At 41.0% G+C, this 14,765-nt stretch overlaps 1 protein-coding gene across 2 annotated transcripts in view; it reads left to right on the top strand.

Moving 5' to 3' along the window:
- The window catches only part of arhgap36 (Rho GTPase activating protein 36), a 33,661-nt gene extending 20,833 nt beyond the window's left edge, over nt 1–12,828 (top strand). For both annotated transcript variants that reach the window (XM_034557582.1, XM_034557581.1), the window contains 9 exons: nt 3,601–3,905; nt 5,096–5,309; nt 5,538–5,593; nt 8,584–8,734; nt 8,821–8,969; nt 10,097–10,267; nt 10,706–10,794; nt 10,897–11,123; nt 11,976–12,828. In XM_034557582.1, coding sequence (XP_034413473.1) covers nt 3,601–3,905; nt 5,096–5,309; nt 5,538–5,593; nt 8,584–8,734; nt 8,821–8,969; nt 10,097–10,267; nt 10,706–10,794; nt 10,897–11,123; nt 11,976–12,268 — 1,655 coding nt within the window. In that variant the 3' untranslated portion in view covers nt 12,269–12,828. The remainder of the gene's footprint in view (nt 1–3,600; nt 3,906–5,095; nt 5,310–5,537; nt 5,594–8,583; nt 8,735–8,820; nt 8,970–10,096; nt 10,268–10,705; nt 10,795–10,896; nt 11,124–11,975) is intronic.
- The last annotated feature ends 1,937 nt before the right edge of the window (nt 12,829–14,765 follow it).

Genomic DNA, 14,765 nt, shown 5'->3' on the forward strand with positions numbered 1-14,765 from the left:
CGTCCGTCTACGAACGCAACTATGAATTTGTGTTCATTCACGTTTCATGACGTTCGCACTGTTCAACGCGATGGTGTATTTGTGGTTGCTCTGTGGTTGCTCTGACTTTTGGACCTCCTCGTCCTCCTCGTCCTCCTCCTCCTCCACCTCCTCCTCCTCCTCGTCCTCCTCCTCCTCGTCCTCCTCCTCGTTCTCCTCCTCCTCCTCCTCCTCCTCGTCCTCCTCCTCCTCGTCCTCCTCCTCCTCCTCCTCGTCTTCCTCCTCCTCCTCCTCGTCCTCCTCCTCCTCCTCGTCTTCCTCCTCCTCCTCCTCCTCCTTCCCGCTAAGCCTCAGTGGCCAATGTAACTCCAACCTCTCATGAAGAGATGTTCTTTATTCTCAGGTGATTATCAGAGCAGTGCGGAGAAACGAGCCAAAACACACACACACACACACACACACACACACACACACACACACACACACACACACACACACACACACACATTCCCAGGCTGTCTGCGCAGGTCTTTAAATCCCGCCTCCAGCCTCTTACTCAGGAGGATTTAGCCGAAGCTAACGCTGCTAATCAAAACACGGAACATCGGGACCTGGCAGCCGATCCCGCTGACCCGATCCCCACCGAGGTCACGACCGTGTGGCCTTCAGGGGTCTGCAGGTCGCAGATAAAATCACAGCGGATATTGGAGGAGTATATACATATATATAACACATATATATATATATACATATATAAATATATGTATATATATACATATATATATATGAATTATTCATATGAATTATTTAATTAATAATAACCTATTTTTACAGACTCGCTTTTATGTGATGTCGTCCTTTTACTGCTTTATTTTATTATCGTTAATATTATTATTATTTTATATTTATTTTATTTCTTAGTTTGTTCTTATCGTATCAATTGGTTTCATTGTTTGATCAGGGTTTAAAGTTGACTTTGTGAACTCTGTTTGTAAAGGATCTATGAAGTAGTTATTGTTATTATTGTTATTATTATTATTAGAAGGGAATGTCTGAGGTTAACAGAAGATTTTCTCGAGCATTGAGTTACAAACTCTCTAGTTTCAAGTCTTCTTCAATCCAGCATGATGTTCAAATTATGTTCCAATTAGAGTCAAACAGACCATAAAGCAGGGGGTGCTTCAGAGGCGGGGCTACCCTCTGATTGACAGGTCAACAAGTCCAAACATTGTCACTTCCCTTCGCCGGTCGCAAATAAAACCTGCTCATTTTTTCCCAGACGTAAACCTTGAAGGAGAAGATCGAACCCTCCAGACTTCTGTGTTGATGCTTCACGGGGTTCACACGGAGGACTTCCTGTGTTACGCAAACACAGGTTTTCACATTCACTTTTTTAGTGTTTGTTTTGTTTTTAACCCCGAGGGGTCTCATCAGGGTTGTGACGTATTACTGCTACTATGTATCATTCCTCTTATATATGTATGTATCATTCCTCTTTTAATGCTTAATTAATTATGCCTATCAGGGCCAGGATTTCATAAATAAAGAGGTAGTGAGTCCAAATTCCCCAAAACCTGTGTTTACAAAAGAGACTGAAAGATTATCAGATGACGTGGAACTTATAGCTGATTAAATCAATATGTAATACTGTAGATATGTATTCAAAATGTATTTCATGTACATTTTATTCCTATATTATGTCTCATGTCTCATGTAATTTGAAGGGATTTATTCCTGCTGTCAGAAAAAAGAATAGAAAATATCATTCTTGGAAAATCCCTTTTATTTCAAGGTATAAATCTATGGCATATATATATATATATAGACGTTTATATAATTAAAAAAAAACAAATCCCAGAACCGTGCATGACCCACAGAGCCTTGGACCTCTCTGGGGGTCTGAAGGCCCCATTAGCCCGGCTGACTGATTGTGAAGGGTCCAAGGCTTCCTCGCTGCCATTAGCACACTATTAATTCCTCCAGTGTTTACTTTAAGCCTCTATTATTTACTTTGAACACCTTCACCACGAGCAGCTGACGCCGCTGTGGGTGCCAGATGTCAGGAGGCGTCCCCGCTGTGAGGAACGAGCTCCAGCTCGCTGCTTTAAACACGGCCGTAAAGTACACAGTAACGTCTTATTAAATGGATGAGCCCATTCCTGTTGGCGGGGGTGTGTGTGAGGGGGGGGTTGTTTGACATGTCCAGGGTGACGTGGGGTGTATCCATCCTGCTGAAGTGTGAGATTCTTCCTTCACCAGCTCATAGAAATATGCATATTCAGGTGAAAAACATACAAATACAGGACTGTCACCCAGCAGACCGGCGTCCCGAGTCCCAAAATGTGACCGCGTTAGTGATGTTTTTGCAACGTCTTATTTGTGGTACTCTGTTTCCTGGAAAGCTGGACACAGCGTGTCGGAAATACTATATTTTAAAATGTTATTTGCGCCCCAAAGTCCTCGCTCCTTCCAGACAGACGATAATACCTTAATACCTCAAAAGGTGAGAAAAATGACCATAATAACTATTTCTTTTTACACAAATGTTACCTTATGTTAACCAAACTGTAATTACCATGCAAGGATATCGTTGAAATAATAATAGTTATTATCATTACCCGTGACGTCACTTGGGAATCGACTGAACGTTGACTTTTTGACTTGTGGGGCTTTTGTTGTGTCAGTTTGTGCTCTTTCCACCAACCTTTTGCAGATGATGCAGCGCTTTCTCCTGCTCAAAAACATGTAAATGCCCGGATAATAAGATACATATGTCATTATATATTGATGCAACTCTCTTAATTTGAAGTCGCTCTTTAATCCAAGCCACTGTTTCTGTCTCCGGGGGCCTCAACTCAACCGACAGGATCTTGAGCCCACTGGTGTGGTCATGTGACGCAGCAGATGACACTGAGCCAGTATCGGTCTGAGTGCGAGTTTGTCTGCTTTGTGGCCGCTCTGACAGGATTACCTGTTCATCCCCCTCTCACCTGCTCTCTCTCTCTCTCTCCTCCGCTCTATTCTTACACCGCTCGTCTACTTGAACCTCGATCTCTCCCGTGCGGTGACTGAGGTGCACCGAGCTGCTTTTTAGGTGGTTTCACTTCGTCCATTGTTCCTTTGCAGCCCACGAAGTTTAAAGACAGATCATCTTCCCATTCGGAGTCCAGATGCGATCACCCCAAAGGAATGCGTTCTCTAAATAAAACTCAGGATTCCCACTTCCAGTTCTCCCAACGGCGGTTTTACAACATCTTAGTCTCCAGATGAGGCACAACTGTTTTATGATGCAGAAGGACTCATTCTGACCACTTTTCAAAAACACTCCGGAGGTTTGAAAGCTTTGCTCAGCTCTCAAATGTCCACTTAAGGACCTACTTCAAGTGAGGGAAGAGGAAAACATGTGTTCTTCCATTACAGATGTGATGTTCCTCTCCCAGTGAGCAAACACAAGACATTTTTGTATCGCATCCTCACAATTTAGCAAAAAAAACAACAACTAGGGGGATGATAAAGAAATCCATTGTGCAGCAGCTTCCCCGTTATTTCTACTGTTCTGGATTCTCTGCTTGCCTTTGAGACTTTGGGTTAACTCGTCTCTCTCGCCCTCCCCTCCATCAGAATCGGCCCCCAAGGCGTTCGGCATCCCGCTCTCCCAGGTCATCGCCAACGACCGGGCCTACAAGCTGCGGCAGGACGCCCTGAAGGAGAGCCGGCGGGACTGCCTGGACCTGGAGGCCAGCGTGCTGCTCTTCAGGGCCGAGAAGAGGCAGTTCTTCAACGGCTCCTCCTCCATCGCGGGCGGAGGAGGAGGAGGGCCCGGCTCGCCGTCCGTCAACTCCGTGGCTCCGGCGCCCTTTTTTGAGAACCAGAGCAAACCGCTGTCGCCCACGTTTCTGGACAACACGGGGCGAGGACAGAGGAGGGTGAGACGGCTTAGATACCTTAAGGGGGTTCCACCTGGCTAGAAACTATAGGGCCTTTTATCTTAAGGAGGCTTTTCTATTAGAACAAAGAGTTTTATCAACTCCAGAGGTCGTTTCACAAACTCCAGAGGTCGTTTTATCAACTCCGGAGGTCGTTTTATCAACTCCAGAGGTCGTTTCACGAACTCCGGAGGTCGTTTTATCAACTCCAGAGGTCGTTTTATCAACTCCAGAGGTCGTTTTATCAAAATAATTATTCCTTTTATTAGTGTTAAATAACTTTCTGCTGCTATACAACACTGCTGTGTGTGTGTGTGTGTGTGTTGTTGTGTGTTGTTGTGGGTGTTTTCACTGTGTCTGCTTGAGGCTGTCACGCCCTGTAATCTGCTGATCTGGGACCAGTCGTTACGTTGAGCCCGTAAAGAGCTTCATTACAGCTCAGTAATCGAACCTGAACCGGCCATCAAGTGCAGCTCGTGAGAGTGTAGCACACACACACACACACACACACAACTTTCTAACTTTCTTACTCTCTTATCTTCATTATTGTCCGTAAATAGTGAACGAACTTCCATTAAACTTGTGGTGAAAGAAGTACTCCTACCTTGAGAGGCTTTTAAAATTATTTTTGTGTTTAAAGAATATCAAAACTTAGACAAGTATTAAAAAAAATAGTTTTAAGAAATATTCCCGTGGGAACAGAAGTGTTTCAGGAGGAAGATGACGAGCTCTCTCACCCTTCTCAACCTCAATGGGACTCTGACTCACTTACAGCTGTCTGGAGTGCACACACACAGACACACAAACACACACACACACACACACACACACACACTTGGCCGTGGCGGCGGTGTTTCTGCGTCGTGTCCCGTGCAGACAGACGCACTGAGAGAGTAAAGGTTGAAATTAACGGCTTGGATCAAGATGGATGGAGGACATTTTTAATTATTATAATATATTTAGTTTCTTTCTCTCTCTGCACTGAGACTAGAGGCCAGACCTCCTCTACTTGAGAGAGGATTACAGGAGATAAAAATGTGCTTTCAGGTGTTTAAAGTCAACATTACTTAAGATAAAATAAGCAGGTATACAAATCCTTTCCTCTGCATTCAAGCACAGTATTCTCTCCACTTCTAATATATCCTCATACAGTCCTTTCAAAATAAACTACCCCCTCTTCTCTCCTGCAGGGCGGTCTGTCGGTGGACTCCATCTCCGACCTTGTAGAGAGTCAGTCTCGCCTGCTGGAGGCGCTGCAGCTCTCTCACCCGGCCGAACTGGAGCTGATGAAGACGCCGGGCGGCTCTTCGGAGGGGCGGACCCAGACCAAGCTGAGCCTGAACCCTGTCTACAAGCAGGTGCCCCGCGTGCTGGAGCGGTGCTGCAGTCACATCGAGTCCTACGGTGAGGCGCTCTCCCTCCACGCGCGCCCATTTGGCATCCCCAATAGGTTGAGTTTGGGGATGCCAAATGGGGCGTTGGCGTTCCGCTCGCGCCCATTTGGCCTCCCCAAACTCAAAAGTTGGGTTTTCATGTACATTCATTTAAACGGTCACACTGAAGTATTAATTTATTCATACATTTTTTATGAGTAATACTTGATGAGACTGTTGCACCATTGTGCGTCCCCAGGTCTGCAGACGGTGGGCATTTTCCGAGTTGGTAGCTCTAAGAAGAGAGTGAGACAGGTGAGGACGTTTTTACAATCAACACTTCAAATGAAAAAGTAGCACACAAAGTTATTACCACCTCTTTTATTTGTTCTAGTGACACAATGTAACAAAACACTGGCAATAAAGAAGCTATTTGGTAAATAATTAGAATAAAGTTAGTGACTTAATCATATTAATAATAATCATCATGGCCTCTTAAAAGCAAAATATGTTTGCAGTCTGTTTTATTTATTTAATGCACTTTTAATTGGTTTTATTGGTCGCACAATTAGCGTTGGCCGGGTTTAACCACTCATGGACAACTAAAATAAAAATATAATATAATATATATATACAATAAAATGAAACGAGGTGACACACACTGAAACATAATATCAGACTTTTGCCACATAACAAGTTTCACGTGAGTTTTGATTCTTTGTTTCCTGTCAGACTGGAATATGAAAATAGCCTTCAAGGAAAAAGCTGACGATGTGTGAAATCCTGTTTTTGGAGAGTTAGTGTCCACGGGGAGGGGGGGGAGTAACTCCTGTTTGACCCCCGTGTGAGTCTCTGTCTTGTCCTACATGCGTGTTCTTTATTCGTGACACATTTGTTCTTTATTCGTGACTACATTTGTTCTTTATTCGTGACTACATTTGTTATTTATTCGTGACTACATGCGTGTTATTTATTCGTGACTACATGTGTGTTCTTTATTCGTGACTACATGTGTGTTCTTTATTCGTGACTACATTTGTTATTTATTCGTGACTACATGCGTGTTATTTATTCGTGACTACATGTGTGTTTTTTATTCGTGACTACATGCGTGTTATTTATTCGTGACTACATGCGTGTTATTTATTCGTGACTACATGCGTGTTATTTATTCGTGACTACATGTGTGTTCTTTATTCGTGACTACATGTGTGTTCTTTATTCGTGACTACATTTGTTATTTATTCGTGACTACATGCGTGTTATTTATTCGTGACTACATGTGTGTTCTTTATTCGTGACTACATGTGTGTTCTTTATTCGTGACTACATTTGTTATTTATTCGTGACTACATGCGTGTTATTTATTCGTGACTACATGTGTGTTCTTTATTCGTGACTACATGCGTGTTATTTATTCGTGACTACATGCGTGTTATTTATTCGTGACTACATGTGTGTTCTTTATTCGTGACTACATGCGTGTTATTTATTCGTGACTACATGTGTGTTATTTATTCGTGACTACATGCGTGTTATTTATTCGTGACTACACGCGTGTTATTTATTCGTGACTACACGCGTGTTATTTATTCGTGACTACATGTGTGTTATTTATTCCTGACTACATGCGTGTTATTTATTCCTGACTACATGCGTGTTTCTTTATTCCTGACTACATGCGTGTTCTTTATTCGTGACTACATTTGTTCTTTATTCCTGACTACATGCATGTTCTTTATTCGTGACTACATGCGTGTTTCTTTATTCATGACTACATTTGTTCCTTATTCGTGACTACATGTGTGTTCTTTATTCCTGACTACATGCATGTTTCTTTATTCCTGACTACATGCATGTTCTTTATTCCTGACTACATGCGTGTTTCTTTATTCCTGACTACATGCGTGTTATTTATTCGTGACTACATGTGTGTTCTTTATTCGTGACTACATGTGTGTTCTTTATTCGTGACTACATTTGTTATTTATTCGTGACTACATGCGTGTTATTTATTCGTGACTACATGTGTGTTTTTTATTCGTGACTACATGCGTGTTATTTATTCGTGACTACATGCGTGTTATTTATTCGTGACTACATGCGTGTTATTTATTCGTGACTACATGTGTGTTCTTTATTCGTGACTACATGTGTGTTCTTTATTCGTGACTACATTTGTTATTTATTCGTGACTACATGCGTGTTATTTATTCGTGACTACATGTGTGTTCTTTATTCGTGACTACATGTGTGTTCTTTATTCGTGACTACATTTGTTATTTATTCGTGACTACATGCGTGTTATTTATTCGTGACTACATGTGTGTTCTTTATTCGTGACTACATGCGTGTTATTTATTCGTGACTACATGCGTGTTATTTATTCGTGACTACATGTGTGTTCTTTATTCGTGACTACATGCGTGTTATTTATTCGTGACTACATGTGTGTTATTTATTCGTGACTACATGCGTGTTATTTATTCGTGACTACACGCGTGTTATTTATTCGTGACTACACGCGTGTTATTTATTCGTGACTACATGTGTGTTATTTATTCCTGACTACATGCGTGTTATTTATTCCTGACTACATGCGTGTTTCTTTATTCCTGACTACATGCGTGTTCTTTATTCGTGACTACATTTGTTCTTTATTCCTGACTACATGCATGTTCTTTATTCGTGACTACATGCGTGTTTCTTTATTCATGACTACATTTGTTCCTTATTCGTGACTACATGTGTGTTCTTTATTCCTGACTACATGCATGTTTCTTTATTCCTGACTACATGCATGTTCTTTATTCCTGACTACATGCGTGTTTCTTTATTCCTGACTACATGCGTGTTCTTTATTCGTGACATTTGTTCTTTATTCCTGACTACATGTGTGTTCTTTATTCCTGACTACATGCATGTTTCTTTATTCCTGACTACATGCGTGTTCTTTATTCGTGACTACATTTGTTCTTTATTCCTGACTACATGTGTGTTCTTTATTCCTGACTACTTGCGTGTTTCTTTATTCCTGACTACATGCGTGTTCTTTATTCCTGACTACATGTGTGTTCTTTATTCCTGACTACATGCGTGTTCTTTATTCCTGACTACATTTGTTCTTTATTCCTGACTACATGCGTGTTCTTTATTCCTGACTACATGTGTGTTCTTTATTCCTGACTACATGTGTGTTCTTTATTCCTGACTACATGCGTGTTCTTTATTCCTGACTACATGTGTGTTCTTTATTCCTGACTACATGCGTGTTTCTTTATTCCTGACTACACGCGTGTCCTCAGCTGCTGGAGGACTTCGACAAAGGACTCGACGTGCAGCTGGACGAGGAGCACGGAGTCCACGACGTGGCGGCGCTGCTCAAAGAGTTCCTACGAGAGATTCCTGACCCGCTGCTGCCCCGAGAGCTTTACTCCGCCTTCCTGCACGCCAACTGTGAGGACACACACACAGACACACACACACAAACACACGCACACAAACACAGACACACAAACCCCCTCCTGCTCCTCTCCCTGCAGCTCTGAGGGGAGCAGACCAGCTCCAGTACCTGCAGCACCTCCTCTACCTGCTGCCTCCCTGTAACTGTGACACTCTGCTGCGCCTCCTCAGCCTGCTGCACACCGTGCAGAGCTTCTCCCAGGACAGCGTGGGCACCAACGAGGAGGAGGTACGGCGACACAGAGTACCACAAAGACACACAAAGAGTACACAAAGAGTACCACAAAGACACACAAAGAGTACACACAGAGTACCACAAAGATACACAAAGAGTACACAAAGAGTACCACAAAGACACACACAGAGTACCACAAAGACACACAAAGAGTACACAAAGAGTACCACAAAGACACACACAGAGTACCACAAAGACACACAAAGAGTACACAAAGACACACAAAGAGTACACAAAGAGTACACAAAGAGTACCACAAAGACACACAAAGACACACAAAGAGTACCACAAAGTACCACAAAGAGTACACAAAGAGTACCACAAAGACACACAAAGAGTACACAAAGAGTACCACAAAGACACACAAAGAGTACACAAAGACACACAAAGAGTACACACAGAGTACACAAAGACACACAAAGAGTACACAAAGAGTACCACAAAGACACACAAAGAGTACCACAAAGACACACAAAGAGTACACAAAGAGTACCACAAAGACACACAAAGAGTACACAAAGACACACAAAGAGTACCCCAAAGAGACACAAAGAGACAAAAAGAGTACCACAAAAAGACAAAGAGTACCTCAAAGATACACAAATAGTACCACAAAGACACACAAAGAGACAAAAAGAGTACCACAAAGAGACAAGGAGTAGCTCAAAGATACACAAAGAGACACAAGGAGTACCACAAAGTTACACAAGGAGTACCACAAAGTTACACAAAGAGTACCACAAAGTTACACAAAGAGTACCACAAAGTTACACAAAGAGTACCACAAAGAGACACAAAGAGTATTTCAAAGATACACAAAGAGTACCACAAAGAGTACCAGAGATAGAGAAAGAGTATACCAGAGTCTCTATGGGGTCCTTTTGTGTTTTTTCTGGTTGTCTTATCTTACTTTGAGGTCAATTTGTGTCTTTTTTGTGTCTTTTTTTAAATCTATGTTGTAATTTGTGTCTTTGTGTGTCTCTATGTGGTAATTATGTGTCTTTATTGGTGCTTTTGGTCTTTTTTGTGTCTTTTTTTGGTTGTTAAATTTGTACGTTTTGGTTTTAAAGAATTACTTTGGGACTAAAGATACATATATTGTGCCCCCCCCCCCCCCCCAGATCACCGGGAACAAGATGACGGCGGCCAACCTGGCGGTGATCTTCGGGCCCAACCTGCTGCAGCGTGAGCGCGGAGGAGACGCGAGCCTCCACGCGATGGGCATCGAGGACAGCACGGCGGTCATCAGCGTGACGCTCGTGCTCGTGCAGAACCACAAGCGGCTCTTTGCGGTGAGTCACATGACACAAAGCGGAGTCACGTGACCTCGGGTTTTAAAGACGGAACATTAGTTCAATGGAGATTAACGACATTTTGGTGTTTGAAGTATTAAAACAGTGCTTAAAAATGGCTTTTTGGGACTGCGAATTTACCCAATAAAAGAGATTATATTTTACATCCTATATTTCTATGCTTACTTATGAATATTTACATTTGAAATAACATTTAAAATCTTAATTGATGAGGGGAAAAAAATCAAAGTATAAGTATACTTTGATTTCAACTTCAAAATTAAGATTTAAAAGACCTGAGCTATGCATTATTCAGATTTTAATGACAGTTTCTTAACTTTTATTTGCCTTTTTTTAAAATTTTTGGCTCCATTTTACACAGAAAAATGCATTTTTATTATTATTATTTGATCACAAACGTTTGGTGTGTGTCTCCAGGTGTCTGCAGACCTGCAGCAGGAGGTCCTGATGAGTCTGATCCAGACCGACCCGGACATCATCGACTACCTGCTCCGGAGGAAACTCAGGTAACCATGACAACCGGTCTTTTTTTTAAATTTATTTTTTAGAGTCCCCTGCGACATTGCATCTTCCTCTCTCATCTGTCACATCTTCATCCCTCCGTCCAGCGGCAGCCACGTGACGCTGGAGAGCGGCGGCGAGTCGGGGGGACGCCGGGACACGGGGGCGTCCCTGGACTCCGTGGGGGCCTCCAGCGGGAGCCTGTCGCCGCTGGAGCCGCCGTCGCCGCTTTTCCCCCCCGACGGCCTCGGCGGCGAGGGCGGCCTGACCAGCGAGGTCTTCCTCAACGTCCTCAAACTGAACCAGAACCGGAAGCGCCAGGAAACCAGATTCGGTACACGGTTTATGAAATATCAATACTTTTTTTTTTTTTTTTTGTGCCTTTTTTAAATTTTTACTTTTTATCAGGCCAAGAAAAAATATTATTAAAACGACCGATTTCCACTCTGGGACACAGAAACAATTCAATGTGAACACATGATCAAATAAAAGTGGAGGAAAACCTTTTAGACACTTTAATTGTTGGTTTAGGAGGAATTTTCTGCTCCATTTTAAATAAAATGTAAGAAAATATAATTTATGAAATGCTGAAACTACCGTCCCCCTTACTGCAGTACACTAAAGCACATTAAAGCATCTTTAAAATAAACTGCATGTTTATGTTTTGAGTTAAATATGTGGCTGCAGCGCCACCTAGTGGTGACCGACAAACATTTAACATGAAGTGTTTTGAATAATAGGATAATTCTCCTTTTTTGTTATAAAGAGTTCTGCCCATGAATACCACATGATTTTAAAAAAATCATATTTTGGTTGTTTTATGGTCTTTTTTAAAATATGTTTCTGCAACTTTTATTAAAGTCTTATTATGAGAATTTGGAGGAACGTTTAATCTTAAAATCAGCGTTTTAAAGAGGTTTTTCCTTAAAGATAAAAAACTTTCCATTCATCCCACCGCCATGAATGTTTTATCCATTTTATTTATTTATTGTTAGTATTAAAACAGGGCTAAAAATGGCTTTTTGGGACTGTGAATTCACCCAATAAAAGAGATTATTTTGTACATCCTATATATGCTTACTTGAATGAATATTGAATATGAATATGATGAATATTTACCTTTTTTTATAACATTTTAAATATTAATTATGAGAACATATTTATATGTATTCCCTCAACCCTCCAGGTGAGGCCCCTGCAGGTAAATCCATCCACCACATGCGTCAGTTCCACTCCCACCACAACCTGCTCAGCCTGGCCCTGCTCCCCTCGTCCTCCGGCCACGACCCCGAGGACCGGCGGGGCGCGCCGGGCTTCGCGCTGGGCGGCGCCGCCGGCAGCTGCTCCAGCCTGAGCGGGTCGACGGAGAGCAGCGTCTGGGTGAGACAGGCGGCGCCGGACGACGGGAAGCCGGCGCCGGCCTCCAACTTCTGGGACTTTTTCACCGGGAAAGGATCGGGCTCGGAGACGATGGTCTGAAGGAGGCCGAGGACAGAGAAGTTTGTCGTACCCACGTTTTTTTTTTTTTTTTTAAAGATTCTTGAATCCTAAATTTCACACTTGAGCTGTTGCAGAAATCCAGTTGGAAATTTGGAATTTCCCATCTTTTTTTCCGCCGTCCCTAGAACGCAGCATGTGAATGTGTATTTGGGAAGAAGAAGAAGAAGAAGAAGAAGAAGAAGAAGAAGAAGAAGAAGAAGAAGAAGAAGAAGTGTCGGACAAAACTGGGACTTCAAAGAGAATAAATAACTGTTCATGAGATTAAATGAAAGATGATGCAGTAATAATTGAGATGTACATAATGTATACATGATGTCATTTTACACACACACACACAGACACACACACACCTGAATACGCAGTAGAAGTACACAACTGTGTGTAGCTGCATGGACTCTACGCACACGCCAGACTGCTTTCCAGTAATCTGCAATAAACCGCATTAACCTGTAAATATAATCCACAGTCCAGCTGTCCAACATTGAGGTAGGACACCTGAAGGCATCTCAGCGGAAAATAAATAAACTACAATATTGGAACCAGAACTACATTTTTGTTCCTCGGTTTCATCTACGTATTTACGTATATATATATATATATATATATATATATATATATATATATGCCGTTACGAGGATTCCTTAAATCCTTAAAATATGAAAGGTAAAATGTAAGTAAAACTGGGCCAAAGTTGGTTGATAAGTTAGTTTATATATATATATATTCCCCCGTTTCTTACAGGTTGGATGCTGCGTTCACGTCCTACAAGAATCGCGGTAAAAACCTGTTTTCGTGCCAGCTCTCGCTTTCTCGGATGGCACGAGCGCTTTCACGTGGATATTGTTCCCATTTCTACCACGAATCCCATGCAACTTGAACGCAGCATTAACCCATTTCGTATTTCTCAAGAAAGAAAAAAATTAATTAAAGGTTTTCACCACAGGAGGGCGACATTCACCAGAGTGCACTGAACAGGATGATGCGTTCAAGGGGTTCTGGGAGTTTCTGTTCACACTTTTGTCAACAACACTTTTCTGTCTCTAAGTGTATTCAAGATCACTTTTACAGCCTTTTTTTCACCAAAAAACATGAAGGGGACGAATCTTTTTCAGGTTGGTCCAAATTACAATAAATCCAAAAGCAACTTTTTGTTGCGCAACACCCCGTTTGATACTATAATACTCAAAAGTATTGTTCAGACCTAAATTTGACCTGATCATTTATAAGTGAGAATTCTCACTGTTTAGCCATTTAGACCAAGTTTAATAATATTAGAGTTGAAGTAATCATTTTAAGTCACATTATTCCCTTAAAGCTAAATTGAAATAAACTCAATACTCTCAACAAACACTGAAGACGAGTGAAATCGTTCCATTTAAAAAAAAAAAAAACAGTTTGTTTTATTTCAGTTTGGACAATTTATTATGAGAATCAGTCGTCATGATCTGCAAACTCCATTTATTCAGAAAGAACTTGATGGCAGCAGCTCCACAAGCCAATTCAATGTGTGTGTATATATATATATATATATATATATATATAAAAATATTTAAATAAATATAAATATTTATATACATGTATATATATTTAAATAAATATATCAATATTTATATCTATAAATACTTATAAATATATATGTATATACATAAAAAGACCTGTGTCTGAGGATAGTATCACAATTAGAGCAGACCTTTCAGAAAAGAATCAACCAAGTATTTTTCTATAAATTGAAGAACTTTTTAATCTTTTCTGAACGCTCGCGGCTCTTGTGGTCGTTTTAGTCAAATATAAATAACTATCTTTGTCTGCTGTCACTTTGCACACGTCAGTAAAATATCAGTGTGTTAATCACACGTTCAGTCACTTCCCGGATTGAGAACATTTTACATTCCTGGTGAGTCTGAAAAAAAAAACTATTAAAAGGAAATATCCACCTGCAGACGTCATTTCACGATCTTTTATTTTGGGAGTAAACATTTCTGCTTCTGCTTTCAAAAACAAACAAACTCTCGGATTTCTTCCGGTGTCATTCGGTTTAATGCGGCGGAGAAAATACTCCTCCATGCAGACGACACCCTGTTTTATATCATGAATACAATTTAAAGAGGGGAAACAATAGCCATTTTAGGTTAATGTTATTCTTGTCCAAAAATAAGACATTTAAGAATTTAAAATACAGGCAAATATCAATATTGTGAGCTTTAAAAAAAATCTGAAATATATTTCAGTCATATGACTGGAACATTGTAAAATGGGAAGAAAATAAACTCGTCAGTGCCCTCTGGTGGCCAAATGATGTATATAACCAGTTTGTATACACACACTTGTTATTAAAATATTTTTAAACTCTGTTGGAGACCCTTTTGAATACTGAAATATAGCTGAATTAGATGTTTTGTGAGGCCAAAATATTCTTTTAGTCCTCTTCAACATTGTCATTAACAAAATGTCAGAAAAAAAACTAAACTAAACTAAA

Source organism: Cyclopterus lumpus, chromosome 18, assembly GCF_009769545.1.
Source record: "Cyclopterus lumpus isolate fCycLum1 chromosome 18, fCycLum1.pri, whole genome shotgun sequence".
NCBI lineage: Eukaryota > Metazoa > Chordata > Actinopteri > Perciformes > Cyclopteridae > Cyclopterus > Cyclopterus lumpus.